This window comes from Suricata suricatta, chromosome 5 (assembly GCF_006229205.1).
Source record: "Suricata suricatta isolate VVHF042 chromosome 5, meerkat_22Aug2017_6uvM2_HiC, whole genome shotgun sequence".
Lineage (NCBI taxonomy): Eukaryota > Metazoa > Chordata > Mammalia > Carnivora > Herpestidae > Suricata > Suricata suricatta.
In genome coordinates this window covers 144,549,401-144,571,398 of record NC_043704.1, presented here as the reverse complement: position 1 = coordinate 144,571,398, position 21,998 = coordinate 144,549,401, and the positions used below count along the sequence as shown (strand labels likewise).

At 38.2% G+C, this 21,998-nt stretch overlaps 1 protein-coding gene across 1 annotated transcript in view; it reads left to right on the top strand.

The window, feature by feature from the left end:
* The window catches only part of DYNC1LI1 (dynein cytoplasmic 1 light intermediate chain 1), a 45,362-nt gene that overhangs the window by 13,970 nt on the left and 9,394 nt on the right, over positions 1 to 21,998 (top strand). Inside the window, exons 3-11 of the mRNA XM_029940390.1 lie at positions 8,838 to 8,954; positions 9,665 to 9,895; positions 11,966 to 12,135; positions 14,722 to 14,815; positions 17,148 to 17,283; positions 17,865 to 17,976; positions 20,164 to 20,223; positions 20,345 to 20,389; positions 21,040 to 21,160. Coding sequence (XP_029796250.1) covers positions 8,838 to 8,954; positions 9,665 to 9,895; positions 11,966 to 12,135; positions 14,722 to 14,815; positions 17,148 to 17,283; positions 17,865 to 17,976; positions 20,164 to 20,223; positions 20,345 to 20,389; positions 21,040 to 21,160 — 1,086 coding nt within the window. The remainder of the gene's footprint in view (positions 1 to 8,837; positions 8,955 to 9,664; positions 9,896 to 11,965; positions 12,136 to 14,721; positions 14,816 to 17,147; positions 17,284 to 17,864; positions 17,977 to 20,163; positions 20,224 to 20,344; positions 20,390 to 21,039; positions 21,161 to 21,998) is intronic.

The window sequence follows — 21,998 nt, the reverse complement described above, 5'->3', positions numbered from 1 at the left end:
TACAGAGAGATCAGGGCACGGCAGAGAGGGAGAGAGAGACCCCAAGCAGACTCTGCACTGTCAGGTCAGAGCCTGACGCTCAGACTCACAAACGGTGAGTTCATGACCTGAGCTGAAACCAAGAGTCAGATGTTTAACCGACTGAGCCACCCAGGCACTCCTGAATACATTTTTTTTAATTTCACTTTTTTGATGCCCCCCCGCATCTTCCCCCACCCTTCCCACCCCCGGTACCACAACCACCAATCCGTTCTCTGTATCTATGAGCTTGGGGGATTTTGGGGTTTGTTTGTTTGTTTTTAAGATTCCACGTATAAGAGAAATTATACTGCATTTGTCTTTCTTTATCTGAATTATTGCACTTAGCATAATGCCCTCAAGTTCCATCTATGTTGTCACAAATGGCAAGGTTTCATTCTTTCTTATGGCTGAATAATATTGTGTGTGTGTGTGTCTCACATCTTCTTTTATCCACTCACCATCAATGGATACTTACTATGTTCTCATCTTTATTATAAATAATGCTTCAATTTACATAAGGGTACATGTATCTTTTCAAGTTAGTGTTTTCATTTTCTTTGGATAAATACCCAAGAACGGACTTGGTGGATCATAAGGTCAAAATACCAGAATTTTTCTTTTTTTTTTGAGGAATCTCCTACTATTTTCCACGGTGGCTGTACTAATCAGGGCACATCCTTGTCAGTGTTTGTTTTTTCTTGTCTCATACTAGCCATTCTAACAGGTATGAGGTGATACTCCAATTGTGTTTTTGGTTTGCATTTTTTTTTTTGATGATTAGTGATGTTGAGCATCTTTTCATGTGCCTTTTGGGTCTTTGGACAAATGTCTGTTCATGCCTTCTGTCCATTTTGTTAACGATACTATTTGGTTTTTTGCTAATTGCATTGTATGAATTCTTTATACATTTTGCATATTAACCACTTATAGATCTATGAATTGGAAGTATTTTCTCCCATTCATTTGGTTGCCTTTTTATTCTATTGATGGTTTCTTTTGTTGTGTAAAAACCTTTTACAGACCTTTAGTTTGTTTATTCTTGCTTTTGTTGCTTTTGCTTTTAGAGTCACATTTAAAAAAAATCATTGCCAAGACCTATGTCAGGGAGCTGACTGTCTGTGTTTACTTCTAGTAGCTTTATGGCTTCAGGTCTTATGTTCAAGTCTTTAACCTACTTTGAGTACATTTCTGTATTTGGTGTAAGATAGTGGTCCAGTTTCATTCTTCCGCATATGGCTGTCCAATTGTTCCCAACATCATTTACTAAGGTGACTACCCTTTACCTGTTGTATATTCTTGGCTCCTTTGTCATAAATGAATCGACCATATACGCTTAGGTTTATTTTTGGGCTCTCTATTCTGTTCCGTTGATAGATCTGTGTTTTACACCAATACCTTACTGTTTTAATGACTGTACTTTGTAGTACAGTTTGAAGTTAGGGAGTGTGATGCCTCCAACTTTGTTCTTTCTCAAGATTGGTTTGGCTTATCCAGGTTCTTTTGTAGTTCTAGACAAATTTTAGGATTGTTTGTTCTGTTTTTGTGGAAAATGCCACTGGAATTTTGATAGAGATTGCATTGGATCTGTAGATTGCTTTAGGTTTAAAGCCACACAGGCCCCATTAACCCTACTTGCCACTTTAAAGATATATTAATTATTGGAATGAGGTTTGTATATAGTTATTTTTCTTTTGTTTTATTTTACTCTTTAAACTCTTAGGGTTATTTGTTTTGTTTTTCAAAAATACCTTGGAATTTACTGAGTTTTGTTTTTGAATGATTTGGCCAGTAAAGATGGTTTTTAGATGTCTGTCAATGCCAAACAGAGGTATCCTGAATTTTAACATTTTTTAATCCTTCTAATTGCATAATAGAATAAAGAGAAAGGGTTTGTAATGGACTTCTTAGAGTTGTCAGACATAGTATATCTTGGTTGTGGCAAGGCAGCTGACTATGCCAGCTCCAATGACTAGGAAGCTTTTCTAAGTTATTGAAGGAGATGTGTATTAGGAGCTCACACAGTTACTTGATCTGTTATTGTCGAGAGGTAACCACTTCAGTTTTATAGGTATGAGTGGGTAAATTATTGCAATAAATTGTGGGTAAGGGCCCAGGACAAGCAATTATAGATGGGGTATAGTTATAAAAGTAGAGACTATAGCTGTGATTAAGAGACAATGAATATTTGTAAAGGATCTTCTGACTCTCTGGTGGGTGCCATACAGTGAATGTGTACCTCTCAAATGAAGATGTTGAAATCCTCCCCCACAGTGCGATGGCATGAGGAGGTATGGTCTTTTATAGATGATTAGGTTGTGAGGCCAGAGGCCTCATGAATGGGGCTCTCATAAAACAGACACCAGGATACTCTCTTACCTCTTCTGCCATGTGAGAAGACAACTGTCCATGAACCAGGAAACAAGCCCTCACTAGACACTTGATCTGCTGGTGCCTTGATCTTGAACTTCCTAGCCTCCAGAACTGTGAGAAATAAATTGTGTTGTTTAAAAGGGACCTAGCCTACGTATGGAATTTCTGTTTTAATAGCCCAAAGAGACTAAAGCAACATGGTGTGTATTTTTGTTAAACAAGCAGGGACAGTGCCTATTAAGAATGGGATAATTTCGGGGCACCTGGGTCGCTCACTCAGTTAAGCAAGCATTTGACTCTTGATTTCAGCTCAGATCGTGAGATCAAGCCCCATGTCTGCCCAGAGCCTGTTTGGGATTCTCTCTTTCCCTGTCTCTCTCTGTCCCTATCCACCTCATGCTCTTGCTCTCTCTCTCAAAATAAATACTCTTTAAAAAAAAAGAATATGATGATTAACCACCTTAAAATCAAAGACTTTATATCCTGCCTAATGTTAAGAGAACTTGCCCAAAGAAAATTTGTTGAATGAAGGGGACAGACTTGGCAGACTTCCATTCTCCTGAGGAAACCTCTAAATGAGCTGACACATTATATTAAAGTATCTTTAAGTGTGCAGTGTGTTCTTGGGAGTATGAGAGAGGGTACATAACCAGACTTGTGGAGGCAAAGAAAGTTTCCTAGAGGAAACTAAACTGAGACCAGAAGGATAAGCTGGGGTTCTCTCAGGTGTGAGGGAAAGGGAAGAATATTCCAGAAAGAAGCGACAGCATGTGTGAAGACTTAGAGTTGAGAGACTGCACCCTTTCTGGCTCTGCAAGAACTGGAGCCTAGCATGTGGGCTGTGGGATATGGGGTATAGAGAGGGGCAGAAAAATTAGGTGGCTTTTGTAAGGAACATTAGGCCTTATTGCAAGGGCAGCAGGAAGTGGGGCCAGGATGGCTCAGTCAGTTAAGCGTCTAACCGGCTCAGGTCATGATCTTGTGGTCCATGAGTTTGTGCTCCACTTCAGGCTCTGTGCTGACTGCTCAGAGCCTTGTCACCTTCTTTGGATTCTTCTCCTCTCTCTGCACCTCCCCCACTTGCACTCTAGCTCTGTCTGTCTCTGTCTCAAAAATAAATAAATATTTAAAAAAACAAACTTTTTTTAAAGGGCAGCAGGAAGACCCTGAGGGTTTTTTGACATCCTATGAAAATTCCACACATGTTGGAGGAATTCTGAAGTGAATATTCATATATCCAAACCTAGATTCTACCGTTTACAGTTAACTGTATTTGCTTTATCACATAAATATTTCACTGCTCCACCCTTTTTTTTATGCATTACAAAGTAAGTTGCTGATACTAATTTACTTCACTCTAAATACTTCAGCTTTCATATGTCATTAACTAGAATACCCTGAAGGGTCTTAAGAGGCAGAAGTAGCATGAGGAAATTGTTGCAGGAAGATCACTCAGCTGCAGGATGGGGAATGGATTGGAGTGTGGTAAAGATGCAGTTAATGTTCATTTTTGAGTAGCATGTTTATATAGTGAGAAGAGAACCAGGCAGAGGCCAAAGGCTAAACTATTAAAGATCTAAAAAGAGAGGGTGGGAAAAAACCTAACAAATAATGTGATTAGAAGATATGTATTAGTAGAACAAGACTATATCTTTGTAATATCAACAGCATTTTCACAGAACTGGAATACATCGGTCCTAAAATTTGTATGGAACCACAAAAGACCTCAAATAGCCAAAGCAATCTTGAAAAAGAAAGACAAAACTGGAGGTGCCACAATTCCAGACTTCAAGGTCTATTACAAAGCTGTAGTAATCAAAACAATATGATACTGGCACCAAAAGAGACATACAGATCAATGGAACAGAGTAGAAAACCCAGAGATAAGCCCATAATTATATGGTCAGTCTTCATGAAAGGAGGAAAGAATATAAAACGGGAATACGACAGTCTCTTCAACAACTGATACTGGGAAAACCAGACAGCTATCTGCAAAAGAATGAAACTGGACCCTTTCTTTAAAAATAAACTCGAAGTGGATTACAGCCCTAAATGTGAGACCTGAAACCATAAAATGTTTAGAAGAGAGCACAGGCATCTGTACAACGGCATCTGTAGCAACATTTTTCTAGATATGTCTCCTGAGGCAGGGAAAATAAAATCAAAAATAAATGTCAAAATAAAAAGCTTCTGCACAGTGAAGGAAATAATCAAAACCAAAAGGCAGCCTATCAGATGGGAGAAGATATTTGCAAATGAAATATCTGGTATATGGGACATCCAAGTAGTGATGACCAGTTAGCTGTTCAGGAGAGGCTATGGCTGGAAGGAAATCCACGGGTCACCAGATCATAGGGGGTAGGAGGTTGTGTTTGGAGCTTCTCCTGGAATTACATGCAGAGTGAGAAGAGAAGAAGGCCGAGGAAGGAACCCTGGAGAATACCAACATTGTGTGAGGATGGAAGAGCAGCCTGCAAGGAAGATGCAGGACCAGGCACCTCAGAAGCTAAGTGGTAGAGTAGGAGAGAGCACTGTGTCTGAAGCAGTGAAGAGAGAGCCTTCGCTGACATCTGTGTCTTCCCCCTCCTCTCTCAGCCAACCCCCCAACCAAGTCTGCCTTGAGTACGGCTGTCCCCACTGCTATTACCTTAGTTCAGGCCTACCTCATTCCTTGCTAGGAGCAATACCAGTAATACCTAGTTACCTAGTCTCCTTACCCCTAAACTTGTCAATTTGGCCATAGAGGTCTTTCTAAAATACCTCAACACTGCCAGTGGCTCCCCATTTTCTTCAGAATAAAGTGTGACCTCAGCCTGGCATAAGATGCCCTTCACGATCTGCCATTCTGTACTTGTTCTCACTTTCTGGCTCCTTTTCCCCTCACACCCTAACATTCATTCAAACTATTTGTCCTTTGTAGAAGGACACTTCTTTGCCTCCAGGCCTCTGTATATGCTTGCCTTATTTCCTGGAATGACTGGCTGTCCATGGCTCATTAACGCTACAAAATTTCTGACTTCCAGGCAAGAGCAGGATATTCCCTTAGGGCTGGCTTCCTGGTCGTTGCATATCTCCAGTGTAGACCTAATGACAGAACCTTGAAACCCTCTGCTATTTGTTTTCCCTCTCCAATCAAAGTCTCACAAAGGACAGTGACTTTGATGGAAGGAACTTTGTATTCCTTGTGCGTAGTGTAGTGAATGTCTGATGGAGTGGTTCCTCACTGTGGTCCCTACACTAGCAGCAGCAGCGCTGGTTGCATGTTAGCAATGCAGATTCTTGGACCCCACCCCAAACCTGCTGGATCTGAAGAAGCCAGGAGGAGAGACCCAGGAATGTGTGTTTGAAAAGCCCCCCCAGGTGAGTTCTCAAACTCATGTTGAGAACCATTAGTCCAGTGAAATGAATTCATAAAATTCAAATTAGCAATCATTATAACACATTTTCTACTGAAATTAAATGCCAGTGTTGGGTTTAATAGCAGAAGTATTTCTATATTCTATTTTTTACTGGTTAACTCATGATGGATCATCATGGGTATAATCATTGTCATTATCATGGATACTACTATTTTCAACCCAGTCTGTTATTTTGATGGACTGTTTTAATAGTACACTGCAAATAGTGCTGAAAAAGAAGTACTTTTTTAATGACAAGTTCTTTATTGCCTATTTATGGTGGCACTTATTGCTATGAAGTGTTGGAAAATAGTTCATAAAAAGAACCAGTCTGGCCAGTTCCGTTGACTATAGGACTGTCTACTTTGGGATACTTTGCTTTGAGTTTGACAGGTCTCATGTCTTCTCTCTGTTCGGTCTGCATTGCTTGGCCACAGCTTGTCACCAGTAGGATTATGACACCTATGCAGAAGTGACTACTGCAGTCTTGTGGCAGCACTTAGATATAAAGACGGTCATTCAGAAGATCCAAGACCTATATAGGTTTTTTTTTAATGTTTTTTATTTTTATTTTTGATACAGACAGAGACAGAGCATGAGAGGGGGAGGGGCAGAGAGAGAAGGAGACACAGAACCGGAAGCAGGCTCCAGGCTCTGAGCTAGCTGTCAGCACAGAGCCTGACGCGGGGCTTGAAGCCACGAACGTGAGATCTGACCTGAGCCAAAGTCGGAGGTTTAAACGACTGAGCCACCCAAGCGCCCCTAGTTTTTTTTAATTTAACATGAAAACAATTTTTAAATTTTCAGAGAACTCATGAATGTTTTTCAGGAATAAGTCCTTAGATCTAAGAAACTCACATTTATAAGTACCATTAACATGATATTGCTAATAACTAGACAAGTTCATGGGGCACCTGGGTGGTTCAGTCAGTTAAGCGCCCAACTTTGGCTCAGGTCATGATCTCGCGGTCCTTGAGTTTGACCCCCATGTCGGGCTCTGTGCTGACAGTTCGGAGCCTGCCTGCTTTGAATTCTGTGTCTCCCTCTCTCTCTGCCCCTCCTGCACTCACACTCTGTTTCTTTCTCTGTCTCTCAAAAAGAAATAAACATTAAAAAAAAATAAGTCCATGAGACAGGAATATGTAGTATTTAAATAGATTTATAATATTAAAAAATCCTCACCAAAACATTGAGTAATAGCCAGCCTAGTTAAGTCCTTTATTTTTTTTAATGTTTGTTTATTTTGAAGAGAGCGAGAGCAGGCATTCAAGCAGGAGGGGCAAAGAGAAAAGGAGAGAGAATCCCAAGCAGGCTCTGTGCTGTCAGTGCAGAGCCCGACATAGGGCTCAATCCCACGAACCATGAGATCATCATGTACCTGAGCCAAAATCAAGAGTGGAAGCTTAACCCACTGAGCCACCCAGGCACCCTTTAAGTTGTTTATTTTAATTCTAGTATCATTAACATACAATGCTATGGGGCGCCTGGGTGCCTCAGTCCGTTAGCTGTGCTAACAGCTCAAAGCCTGAAGTCTGCTTCAGAATCTGTCTCCCTCTCTCTCTCTGCCCCCATCCCCCCCACTCATGCTGTTTCTCTGTCTCAATAATAAACAAACATAAAAAAATTTTTTAAATACAGTGTTATGTTAGTTTCAGGTGTCCAATATACTGATGCAGCAATTTTGTGCATCACTCAGTGCCTGTCATGATACATGTACTCTTTAATCCCCATCACCTATTTCACCCATCCCCCACCTCCTCCCTTCTGGTAACATCAGTTCGTTCTTTGTGGTTCAGAGTCTGTTTCTTGGTTTATCTCTGTTTTTTATTCTTTGCTTGTTTGTTTTCTTTCTTAAATTCCACATGTGAATGAAATCATATGGTATTTGTCTTTCTCTGACTTATTTCACTTAGCATTATACTGCAGCCTCCATCCATGTTGCTGCAAAAGGCAAGATTTCATTCTTTTCATGGCTGAATTATATACATACACACCACATCTTTATTCATTCATCTATCAATGGGCACTTGAGCCCCTTCCATAATTTGGCTATTGTACATAATGCTGCAGTAAACATAAGGGTGCATGTATGTGATTATTGGGTGGTAGGGTAGTTCCATCTAAAACTTTTTGTGGACCCTCCATACTGTTTTCACAATGGCTGTACCAGTTTGCATTCCCACCAACAGTGCATGAGGGTTACTTTTTCTCCACATCCTTACCAATACTTGCTGTTTCTTGTGTTTCTGCTATTAATATTTTTTCAGTCTACATGTATTTTTGTCTGTTGTGCAGTCCCTGTACCCTTGTTCTTGTTCAATTTGCTACCCCCACCCCTCTCCCTTACTAATATTTCTTATGACAACTTCATGGTTTTGGTGAGGCTATAGCCACAGTTCCCTGCCTGGTCAATTTTGATGTACCTTCCATCCTTCCCGAGTGGCCTGTGGGTGGGCACATGACCCAAACTGGGCCAGTTAAGAGTTTTTACCTGAGATTCTTCAGACTGAAAGCCAATAGAGAGAGCCTTTTGTTCCTTTTAGATTAAACTGGAATGACATAAAAGTTGAACTTCCTGAAAGATACCCATAGAGGAAGCCATTTGTAATGGGATAGAACCAGACTTAAAAGGAAGAGCAGGGACACCAGGACAAAGAATCTGGGAGGGGAAGTCAGCATCTTCAATTTATAGTTACCTAGACATCTTCCATCAAGTTGCCTTTTTTTTTTTAAATGTTTTATTTATTTTTGATACAGAGAGAGACAGAGCATGAGAGGGAGAGGGGCAGAGAGAGAAGGAGACACAGAACCGGAAGCAGGCTCCAGGCTCTGAGCTAGCTGTCAGCACAGAGCCTGACGCGGGGCTCGAACCCACGAACGTGAGATCTGACCTGAGCCGAAGTCAGAGGTTTAACCGACTGAGCCACCCAGGCGCCCCTCAAGTTACCTTTTTGATTGAAGCTAGGTCTAGTGGAGTTTTTCACTTGACACTAAAAGTTTCCTTAAAGAACCCATATTATAATTAAAAAGGATTGTCCTTTTTTACAGGTGAAGATGGAGCTGGAAAAACAAGCTTAATAAGAAAAATTCAGGGAATAGAAGAGTATAAGAAAGGAAGAGGATTGGAGTATTTGTACTTAAATGTTCATGATGAAGACCGAGATGGTGAGTGTCATTTGTGTTAAACCAAGTGTCCGAGGCCGTTCTCTGGTGCACTGCCTGCTTATATTAGTCTTTGACTTTTCTTAGTGTGTCTTCTTTTACTAGGGGTCCTGCTATGTCATGCCAGTTATGTGTGGACGTAGTGTTGTGGCTTGGGATTGGAATTCTTACATGTTTTTAACACCTTACAATATTCTGGTGTGCAGACGTTAGCTTTCCTGCTATCCTTCAAGCATCTCAATTTTTCAGTTCATTTCCCCTCAAATAGTGAAGTATCCTATGGTTGTTTTGCCAGTCTCTTTCCACCTTCTCATTTTTTGACACAAAAATGCCATCTGTTCCCCAGCTGTTTTCAGTCTGATCAGCTGTTCTTTTCTTGTCTACGTCACTTGCCTTCTCAATTTTGTGTATAATATCTTGAATATGCATGGCTCTCTATGCTGATGGTAAGAATAGAAACATGCTATTCAGCCTGTGATTTGGGATTGAGAAATAAGAATCAGAGGCTGCTAGTGTTCTGTGTTGGTAGTTAAATTATTTCTCTGAAAATTTGTTAAGCCTTTATTAAATTGATAGATGTGACCTAATTAGTTGAACCTTGTCAAAGGAGATACCCTTTGTGGAGATGCCCTAAAATACCAGGTAGTATTCTTAGTTGGGTAATTAAATAACTTAATCTTGTTGCCTTGGTAACTTTCTTTTGTCTCTTGTAGATCAAACAAGATGTAATGTATGGATCCTAGATGGAGACCTGTATCACAAGGGCCTCCTCAAATTTTCACTGGATGCCATTTCTCTGAAGGACACTCTAGTTATGCTGGTTGTTGATATGTCAAAGCCTTGGACTGCTTTGGATTCTTTACAGAAATGGGCAAGTGTTGTTAGAGAACACATTGACAAATTGAAAATTCCTCCTGAAGAAATGAAAGAAATGGAACAAAAGTGTGAGTAGTCTGGAAATACAAATATAGATTTCAAACACCTGATGTCCTAGCTACTGTAATTGTTAGCAATCTTTGACTTTGAATAAGATTTAATGAAGGAAACATAATGTGACTACTGTTTTTGAAATTCAATTTGATGATGTAGGTTTTCACGTAGTTTTAAATTGGAAACCTATACATAATGGCAGACTCCTTAGTAGAGGCACCTTTTCTCCTTTGCCAAAGGGACATAAATGTTCGTTTGGGAAGTAGATTTTCAGGATTAAAAAAATTTGAATCTTTCTTCAGCTGTTTATTTTCAGCAGTTTCATTTCTTGGTAAGTAAAGCACTCTTATCAACTTGTCAACATGAAATGTGCCCCAAAAATGTTAACAATGTAAATATAAAAATGTGACACTGGTTTTGTGATTTACAAAGTATATATTTTGTACATACCCATGTAAATTGGAAGTTTTCGAATAAATTATAGAAAGGGTTATCTCCAACAAATCAGTCACTTGTCACAGTTCTTAATTTTACTGAGAGTTCTTCGTTGCCAATGTCCTTTGCTTAAAATATGCAGATAGAATCTGCTTTTATTTGTTATTGTTAACTGATTATAATTTGTAGGGGAAGATTGACAGCTTACTGGAATTTATATGCAAGAAAATAGTAGAGACTTAGGAGAATCTGTGTCCTAAATTACTGAAAAAGATGTCTAACTGCTTTTAATCTATACCTCCCTTTCCCTGTTGGCCATTGCCTGTAGGTCTCCCCTCAGCCCCTCAGTTTATGCTATAGTAGTGGTTCTCCACTTGTGGTCCCAGGACCAGCAGCGTCAGTGTCGGTACAGCTGGGATTCTCGGGCCCCTCCCCGGACCACTGAGTCAGTTACTCTGGAGCATGCTAAAACTTGAGAATCACTGTTAGACTTCACCCTTTGATTTGAAGGGTAATAGCTACTGATCTGCTAAGGTTGTGTGTATGCCCCTGTGTTCCTGGAGGAACCACACTCTTGAATGGTTGTTCAAGGTTCCTCTTCCTTGACCCCATGTAAGTTTAAGAGTTTTCCTCCTTTATGATTCTATATGGAATTCCCTATTCTCTCATGTACATGGGGTGTTTGGGTAGCTCAGTTGGTTGAGCATCAAACTCTTGATTTGGGCTCAGATCATGATCTCACTCACAGTCATGGGATTGAGCCCCACATTGGACTCTGTGTGAGCATGGAGCCTGCTTGATATTTTCTGTCTCTCCCTCTGCCCCTCTCCCCCACTCTCCCTCCCTCTCTCTCTCTCAAAAATAAAAATTAAAAAAATTAAAAAAAGAATTCCCTCATATACAGTTTTTAATCCTACGCTGTGAATCATTTGTTTCCAGATTTGCTATTTTGCTTTTAAACGTGAAGAGCAGCCTTATATAGGAATCCTGTATCACTGATTATTTCCTTGAGAATTCCTTTAAGAGTAATCTCAGAGTCAAAGTATACATTGTGAAGGCTCTTTATACATTCACGTTGACTTTTTGTTAAGTGAAAGTTTTGACAATCTTGCAAATGAGTTCTAAAAGTTTGTCAGTGTTGGTAATACCGCATTAATTTTTACCAGGGTTCCAGAATGAATATGGCCCAGCACTTAGGTAAGAAGGAGAAGACCTGAGTAAAAGGCTTTAGAGAAAGGAAAGTGATATTAGAAAGTCATCTAGGTCTTTTAAATCATGGAGCGCCCCCCCTCCACACATTGCACACCCATTTTTTTCTTTTATCCTTTCAGTGACCTTTGTGAATTAGAGAATATAGGAGGCAAAGGTGGACTGTGACTTGCCCAAAGTAATTTGCTAAGACAGAACCCGCTTACACTGAACCTCACTCTTTGGAGTGCACTCCATGTTGTACTCTGCCTCCTCATAATTAATGTGAGTTGGTGTTTCTGTTCTGTCTTGAGACAGATTTCTCAAACCCTTTATGTTTCTTCTCTTACATAAGACCAAATATAAACTCTCATAAAATACATATTTAGATTAGGGCAGAAAAAGCTACCTGCTGCAATAAAGCAGTTTCTAAATGACAAATTGTTTACTTTGATTTTCAGTGGTTAGAGACTTCCAAGAATATGTAGAGCCGGGAGAAGATTTTCCAGCCTCTCCTCAGAGAAGAAATACCGGGTCACAGGAAGATAAAGACGACAGTGTGGTTTTACCTCTGGGTGCGGACACACTTACACATAACTTGGGCGTCCCAGTACTAGTAGTTTGCACAAAGGTTAGCTTCCTTCCTGGAGATTCTACTGCTGGTCTTAACTGCGGGTGAACAGCCAACCGTTTTGTTCTCCAGCCTCCTTTTGGAGTTGGCACATTAGCTTTCCTAGATAATTTTTCTTAGCAAATAGAAACAATAGTTTAAAATATGGAATGATAACCCATTTGTGATTATCATAGTTCTTTGAAAGAAAACGTCACTTCACATATTCTGTTTGTGATCGAATCAGTTAATTTAGCATAAGTTACCATAGTTAAGATTTTTGTGGTCTTAATCATAGTTCCTTTGAAAGAAAATGTTACTTCACATATTCTATTTGTGATTGAATTTCATATTCCTGATTTCAATTAGACTTCATTATAGAGTCAGTTGAGTAGAAATAATACAGGTAAAAGGATAACTTCCGTATTAATTCTTATAAAATAATGTATTTTCCCACATTAAATTGTGATACACTGATATCCTAATGTCAGAAGATCATGTACTTAAAATAGACATCAATATCTACCACCATTCATTATGTAAAGTTGACATGCAGTTATCAAGAGCTTTTTATTTACGAGACGTTCTGATAGAATTGCTGTCATCAAAATTCTGTTACTTAGTTCTGTCACTGTATACACTTTATTATCAGATTTCCTTTAAAAATAATTTATAGTTCAAGTTCATCCTTTTCCCATTTGGTCCTAAGTAGTACATCTTTATTATTTGTAAGTCATGCAGTAATTAAGGAAATGATAGAATGTAGAATCGTTTTTGAAATCTAAAAATTACTGGTTTTTATAACATAAAAATTTGCACATATAATTGAAGAAAGGTATGGAACTTATTCATCTTTAGAATAAAAATGGTAAAATTTTAATCTAGCTTAAGTTTTACTTTAGAAACTACAAAAAATTATCAACAACAAAGGGATGGGGATAATTAAAATAATTAAATTAAATTAAAGTCTGGTATCTACTTTTTAAATAGAGCTTGTGATATAGTTAATTGTTACACCTTTTCTGTAAAAACTGTTTTTAAACTCTCACACTAGAATCCTTTTGTGTGTGGTTTGTCTTATTTGTTTGACAAAGAGCTGTTTGTTGGCAGATACTCCATTTTACACCGCAATGTGCCTCTTATAAAAACCTTTTATTTTCAAAGGAAAAATGCTAAGCTTAAAGTAAAGGGACCTGAATTAGTGTCAGATGAGTCATAGATATATAAAATGTTCAAGTCAGAGGAGATTATCTACTATGTTTCTCAGACTCTAAGAGTTGTATGTTAGCTTAAGAACTTTTAAAAACATGTGGGGATCTCGGGATGGAGAAACAATGGTGGCACGCCTCAACTTAGACTCTGGAAATTGGGATTCAGAGAGTCTAAGCGTCTTTCTTGCCTTAGTCTAGACCCTCATATTTCATTGAAAAATGTTTTTACTAGGGGCGCCTGGATGGCTGAGTTGCTTAAGTGTCTGACTCTTGATTTTTGCTCAGGTCATGATCTCATGGTCGCGAGATCAAGCCCCACATCTTCAGGCTCTGCATTGAGAGCAGAGCCTGCTCTCTTCCTCTCTCTCTGCCCCTCCACAGCTCACACACTCTCTCTCAAAATAAATAAATAAACATTTCAAAATAAATAAAAGACAATTGTTTAAAAAAATGTTTTTATTAAACAGTGGTATTTCACCAAAAGTGTCATAAGCCAGTAGTATACTACAAGTATTTTTAGTAATTTGAAGTCATTACTGTGCTTTATAAAATGGGCTGACCTGCTGTGTCATGATGATGCACAGACTCTTTTATATGATGCGTATGTGCATAGCCAAAGATTGTGTATCAAATCTGACCCCAAACTGATATTAGATACAATGAACATTATTAGATGATTATTGTTAGATTTCATACCTTAAATTCAGAAAGTTTTGGTGAAGTAATTTGGATACCATGTTTATTTTGTAATATTTTTCTATAACAAGCAGAATTCAGAATTGCCTCAATGATTGTATAGGTGACAACTCAAAAATAGACTGTAATCCCCCACTCCCCCCCCTTTTTTTTTTTGCTATTGGTGAAATTATAGTTAAGAGTGAACAAAAGAACCAGAAAAGAAATGAAAGTCAATTGAGAGTTATCAGATAAACGGGAACAAAGAAGGAAATAGGGAAAAGTATAGATTCCTGGATCTATAGAGTGTTTTATAGGACTGGAATAGACTTTAGATCTTAAACCCTGGTTTAGATCATAAATAGTTGAGTCAGCAAGCATGAACACCTATTTGCTTGTCCTGTTAGCCTTTGTTCTTAACGTACTAAAACTTTCTCTTTGGTGTTTTTACCAAATTGGTAAAGTTGGTGTTTATTCAATTTAACATGGACATTAATATTTTTTAAAGATATAAAATTATTCCTTAGTCTTGTCTCCAACTGAAAGAATCTTAGACAGGAGTAATTGATACTCTAATATTCTGAAAGTCACCATATCAGAGTGATAGTTTTGTGATATTCCCCCACTCAAAACTGAACTATATTTAAATCATTATATTTAACTTTGATTCTTTAAAGTTAATGTTGTTGTTATTGTTTTTTTCTTTTAATTTTCTCCACAGTGTGATGCCATTAGTGTGTTGGAGAAAGAACATGACTACAGAGATGAACATTTTGATTTTATTCAGTCACATATCCGGAAGTTTTGTTTACAGTGTATCCTTTAACTGCATTGATTGGTGCGGTGTACCTTTCCTGTTTGTTTGCTTTTTCAGTTAAGGGAATTAAATTGATGAACTTTAGAAATCCCATAAACCTTTTCCTCCTGCTCTGGTTAGGAATTTTGATTTAGCTCCCAAATCATATGTATCTGGGTATTTTGAGCTATAAGTATTGAAATCTGTAACTTTGGATTGCTGTGTTTTAAAGTACTGTGCTTAAGAAAAATAATTATTAGTCTTCTGTGGAAAATTCTAATGAACTGGCATTGAAGACCTTCCAATTACAATGCAGTATTCATTTATTGGGAGTGGTGGTGGGGCAAGATCAATATTTAGGTTTGTGTCTTCTCATTTTTAATATGTTCAGTATGTTACCATCTCCACACATAGTCTAAAGCTCTGGTTTCTAAATCTGGCTGTGCCCAGCTCAGGCTTGCCAAATTGGATCATCTCAGGGCGAGGCTGAAGAATCTGTACATTTAAAAAGCTTTCTGGGAGATTTTGATGGTCACAAGGCTAGAAAACCTATAAGGAATTTGTCTAGGTTGCAAGGATGAGAGGAACCACTGAATCACATACACCACTAAAAGAAGGATAAAATGAGGGTTGTATATGAATGCTTCTAAGATCATTGGCTGTTGCAAACTGGTCACAGCCTGACTGCACAGAGGAGAGCTGTAAGATCTCTTGACACTGGTACTTTCCCACTCCTTTCTCCTCAGTTCTTTGTCTCTTTCTCTGTGACCCTTTCTTTTCTCCTGTAGCATAATGGTTGACTTGGGTTGAATCAAAGGACATTTGTCTATATAGAGAGTCTTTTAAAAACTTTGTTATTGAAAATTAGCAAGTTTAAGAAGTAGTCTCTTTAAACATTTATTTAATGCTGTTCTTCAAAATATACGTACAGAAATGTAATCAGGAAGGAGACTGACCACTAAAATAGTCACAGACCTTTAGTAGAGCCCGTTAATTAAAAAACCAAAAAAACAGAAGCATCTGGGTGGCTCAGTCGGTTGAGTGTCTGACTTTGGCTCAGGTCATGATCTCACAGTTCCTGGGTTCAAGTCCCGCATTGGGCTCTGTGCTGACAACTCAGCCTGGAGCCTGCTTCAAACTCTGTGTCTCCCTCTCTCTCTCTCAAAAATAAATAAATATTAAAAAAAAAACAAATAAATAATAAAAATTTAAAAATACAAACTGAGAAATCACTTCAAGGTAGCAAGGTGCATGTCTATGCATGAGAGAAGACGACAGTTCAAAATCACTTTTAAGTTTTTAAAATGTTAATTGCAATGCAGATTTTTCAGCTCTATCATAAATTGATTCTCACGAGAAAAGATCATTCATTAATGAAAAGTTCACACAGTGAAGCTTTTACTTAAGGTTGTCATTTTTGTTTCTACCAAGTTTTATGACAAGTCATGTTTAGCAATACTACTTTTAGATTCATAAGCCTTGGTTCATGCACTAGAAATATGAGTCTCCCAGTTCAGAAGTAGAAATTTGACCATTCCCAGCATCTCGTCTTGGTCTGTTATCATCTCTTTTGGGACGCAGTGGCCAGTGTTAGAGCATGATCCTTAGCTGTGGCCATTGAATTTCTTATAGCCTCTCTGACCATATCATCTGTCACTAGTCACATTACCCCTTGTTTTCCAGGGACCTTTCTTGATCTGTGGATCTACTGTATCATCTGGATAAAAGGTCGAAATTAGGGTCTGCTTTAATCCTTGTGAGGTTGTATTACCTCAAGTTTTGGTCATGAAATCTCTTTGCCTTGAATCATTCCTGAAAATTTCCCAGTGGTCTCTATTAGTTCGTCTTTTCTCTTCAGTAGGTCTCCTCAGCTTTGTCCCTAAAGCCCTAATTCTCAGGACTAGTGAAAACCACAAGACACCCTAGTACAAACCATCTTTTTTGAAAATGCAAGCCAAACAGTTGTTGATGAGTAATATCCGTCCTTCATGAAGTTCAGAAAGGTTAAAAACAAAACCAGTACCTCTTCTTTTGCTTTACATGCAGAGGTAGTAGTAGTAGTATCAGGATTATTTAATTCACCTTTACTTTCTTGGCTTAACGAGATTTTTGCCCTCCCAAATTAAGTCAGTTGTGTAAAGATTGTTTTATTTGCATTTGAGCCTATATGTATTTTATACTTCAGAAATTCTTTCTTTTAATACTTCTGAAATTCTTGACTACCCTATAATGTACCTTGGGAATTACTTTTGAAACTAATATGCATATGAATGCAAATGTTTGACTGAGAACACAGAATTTTATGGTAATTCATGGAATTTGTCCAGAACTTTCTTTAATGGTATTATCAGACGGTGCTGCACTTATTTACACGTCAGTAAAAGAAAACAAAAATATAGATTTAGTATATAAATATATCGTTCAGAAATTGTATGGATTTCCCTATAAGATTCCTGCTGTTGTTGTGGAAAAAGATGCAGTATTTATGTAAGTATGCTCTTAAATGTATTATTTTATCATGTGTTAATGCTGCAATTTCATGGTGATTCCTCATTTTGAGTTTTGAGGTAAAACCAATAGACCCTTCCATGATGCGTAGATGAGAATTTGTTCCTAGATTATTTTATTTATAACCCACCTTGATCTATTTATCTTTGCCTTTTAGATTTACTGCTGGCCTGAGCCCTTTTTAGAAGACCTTGCTATTATATATAGCTAAACTGTTGAGTGCATATATCAGTATATTCACTTACTCTTTGATTGGTTTTGATAGATAAAGGACCCTGTATATAATCTAGACATGCTTTTTAAAAGTTCTTTGAATACATTGAGAGATAATAATGACCTGACACCCCCCCCCAAAAAAAAGGAAAAAAAACCTGCATTTTTAAAATCAGGAAGATGGAGAACCTTTTTAAGTAAAAATTTGTAAACTGTAGCGTGAGCATTATAAAAAGCTGATTAATTTTTCATAATTGGTCAGATTTGTTCCCTTTAATATGATTATGGATTTAATGAAGGAATGACTATATAAATGCTTGAGATTTATCATGTGCATTTCTTTCCAGTCCAGCAGGTTGGGATAATGATAAGAAAATAGGAATATTACATGAAAATTTTCAAACATTAAAAGCAGAAGATAATTTTGAAGACATTATAACCAAACCACCTGTCCGAAAGGTAACTTTTAATATAAAGACTCAATATTTAGCCTTTAAATTGAAGGGGGCAGTCCATAATTTTAAGATTATAGACAGAAGGGTAAGGGGGTGCTTTCCTTTCAAGGGGGTTTCTAAGTATAATTTGGGTGTTTCTAATGTTCAATTCAAAATAAAGATCTGTGTTATCAAAACAAATCAGCTATTTGGTTACAGAAGTCTTACTGAGCCTTTGGAGTATTAGAAAATACTAGTGCAGATTCCACATTCTAATGGAAATCATGGATTGGTGTGAGTGAGTATATGAATCTTGAAGAGTTTGAATAGGTTGATGCTGTGAGCCCCCAACCTAGAACTCAGCCAGAAGGCAAGAAAACTGGTGGGTAACTAGTGGCTTCTGTTTGTTGAGGCAGATCTGGGATCTTCTCCGTAGCCATTAGTTACCTGTGCTAGCCCACAGCTGTCCGGGAGTTTCTGGCTTAGTCTTAACTGTTACATGTCATTCGTATGACTGTTAAATTTGCTTCCAGAAGGTACTCTTCTTTCACATATTTTGATCTCATTTGAACCAATATGTGATGTTCTGTACTTAGGTATTACAGATGTTTCTGCAAAGTTGTATAAAAGCAAGTGTTTATGTACAGTATTTCTCAGTGATTGGACTTGCTTCAGGAAAAATAATTTTGACTTAACATATAATAAGGTTCTTTCTTAAAAATCTAAACACTGATATTGAGCATCTGTCTTCTTTGTGGGTAATTAGAAATAAGAAAAGTAATGATAAATTTAAAAAATCACTTGACATGGTATTTGTTTGGATATCTATTAAAAGAAATGCACGCATCAAGAAGGGAAAAAAAGGCAACAGTTTTTCCCATTCTCTTTGACTAACAGAATTGTCCTATAAGTTGTCTTTTATTCATCCCACAACTACTGGGCCACTGTTTAGGCAGTAGATGCTAAATGGGAAGGTGATGCAAAAATAAATCCTGCACCTGTCAGTTCTCAAGTGGTGATAAGTCCTGGGGAGGCAAAGCCAAGTAAGGGAAGAGTGATTGAGAGCAGTGGCGTGGGGGAGCATGCAGTTGCAGGAACAGTAGGGAATGGCTCTGATAAGAGAGGAGAGTGCTAGGGCGCCTGGGTGGCTCAGTCGGTTAAGCAGCCGGCTTCGGCTCAGGTCATGATCTCACAGTTCGCGGGTTCGAGCCCCGCATCGGGCTCTGTGCTGACAGCTAGCTCAGAGCCTGGAGCCTGCTTCGGATTCTGTGTCTCCCTCTCTCTCTGACCCTCCCCTGCTCGCACTGTCTCTCTCTGTCTCTCAAAAATAAATAAAAGACATAAAAAAATTTTTTTTAAATAATAAAAAATAAAAAAATAAAAAGAGAGGAGAGTGCTGCCTGCAGAAAGTGCCCTGAGGCAGGAATGGGTAAGGAGGGCAAAGAGGCTGGAAAAGAGTGAAGAGGAGGGCCAGAGTGATAGGAGGTGGGAAGCAGAGTTAACATCTTGTAGGGTCTTCTCATTTGGCCACAGTCAGGACTTTGCATTTCATTCTGAGTGGGATGGAGAGCGTTTGGGTGGGGGTGTTGAGCAGAGGAGTGACGTAATCTGCCTAACCTTTTAAAAGGATCCCTCTGACCACTGGGTGGAAAACACCACGGCGTGCGTGCCTTGTATAGAGATAGTAGAAGCAGGAGGTATTTGCTACTTCTTTTTGCCGAATTATTCAGCAGGTAAAAGAGTCACCATGTTTTTGTTTCAGAGAAACCAGGGGCAAGTTACTTTTCACTCAGCAGGGATATTAGTGACCCTCTTAAAACACCAGTGTTGGTTAGCATATTTTATGAGCATGATTGATGTACCTGTTGTGCTGTCCAATACAGTAGCTGCTCGTCACAGATGGCTTTTAAGTACATATTAAGTAAAACTAAATAAAATTAAAGTTTTAGTGCCTCTGTCACAGCCACATTTCAAGTGCTCAGTCGCTACAGGTAACTCGTGGCTAGATTGGACAGCAGACCCAGGGACACTCCTACTATTGCAGATGGTTACTGGACATTCCGCTGTAGGGCTCGGGCAGGGCAGGCACTCGTGTAAATATAGGTAATGTTATATTGAATTTTCTTAAAAACTGGTCTAATCTAGAGAGTATGTTAGTAATGGTTTTAGCATAATACATTAGACTCACGCATTTATGCATTGCTCATTTCAGTTTGTACATGAGAAGGAAATTGTGGCAGAAGATGACCAGGTGTTTCTTATGAAGCTGCAGGTATGAAATTACATCAGAAGCAGATTTATATGGCTAAAGGGCAAACTGTTCATGCATATGTATTTTTAAATATAGCGATATATGCTGAGTGTCTAACCTAGAACTCTTTTGTGTTTTTTAGTCCCTTTTAGCAAAGCAACCACCAACTGCAGCTGGAAGGCCTGTGGTCAGTATTACAGATTTGGACAAAATTACTAAAGTGCAACACGTTATTGGTTTAGCTCCTTTTTTTTTTTTTATTGTATACATGTCTTGTATGGGTGTGCTTTGATATAAACTTGAGTTAAGAATTCTCCTGGAATTTGTGAAATTCTAAAGGATATACTGTAGTCCTTTTTAGAATATTTAAATCATGAAGAACTATTTTGCAGTTACTGTGTGGAACCCTTCCTATGTGTCAATTTATAAATTGTCCCCACCGCCCTGTGAGGCAGGTACTGCGAGCCCCATTTTGCAGGGGGGGAATGGGGGCTTTGGAGGAGGTTACAGCTTACCTGAGATTTTACAGCTGGTAGGATGCAAGTCCAGATTAGAATCCAGATCTGACCCCTAAGTCTCTGCTCATAACTGTACCCCATTACGAGTACATTCTTTTTCCACCGAAGGGGAATTTGTGTTCTAAATGTGATAGGTCTCTGACATTCTCTGATCCCGAGGACATAGTTGCTAAACATTTTTGGCAATGACTTGCCGGGTAAAAGTACCAGTAGAGTAGGTGGGGGACAGTTAAAAAGTAATTTTATTTTATACAAATAACTTCTGTGAAGTTGGAAGTTTCAGGTTTTTGTAATTATGGCTTTCCTAATTTTTACGCAGGATGCCTCACCAAGAGTCCCAGGAGGCTCCCCTCGAACACCAAATCGATCAGTGTCATCCAATGTTGCCAGCGTGTCGCCCATCCCTGCTGGATCCAAAAAGATCGATCCAAACATGAAAGGTACACTTCTCTCATTTCTGGGAGAAAACAACACAGTGTATTTTACACTAAAAAGAAACCTCCTTAGATTCCTACCTTCTCCATAACTGTTTTCATTTTTGTGCAGTAGCTTCTAATCTTTGTCGATACAATCTCATAGTCATTCAGGCTATTCAGATAATATATCCTATCTATGAGGTAAACTCTATGAAAGGTTTGTGTTCTATTTAATCCTTCTAGGATAGGTCATTGAAGAAATTCATCTGTTAATAGGTTATCTGCAATTAACATAAAAAATTGTATGCATGACAGTTATTTTAATAGGAATAATTGCCGTTAAGTGGGATGTGTAGGTCAGAGTTTGTACATTTTTGTGCCTTTTGATAATGTTTTTCAAATGGCTTAATTTACGTTTAATCAACCTTGAGTGTTATAGTTTTGCCACGACCTAATCAGCATTCTTTAAATACTGGTAAGAGCTTTTCCCTAGTATTTCCTTCCTCTTTGTATTTCTCTTCTGAGAATCATTTCTTGTTATCCTGTACTCACTTATCTCTTGGAAATGCTGCTGATTTTCATACAGGATTAGGTAACTTTTTGTAATACTTGAGGCAAATATTTTTCAAGTTACATTTTTGAAGAACCTTTTTCAAAGGGAGGTACAGTAGCATCTAGCATCTGTTTTAAATGGTTTTGGTTTTTTTTAAAAATAATATTCTAATTTTTTAACCAGTGTTTTATACGCTTAAATTTTACTCATATTTTGTTTTTATATGAATAGATTGCAGGTAAATTACCCAGGTGCAAAAGAAAAATTAGACTTGGATTTGGAACACATTTAAGTTTCAATTGCTTTCTG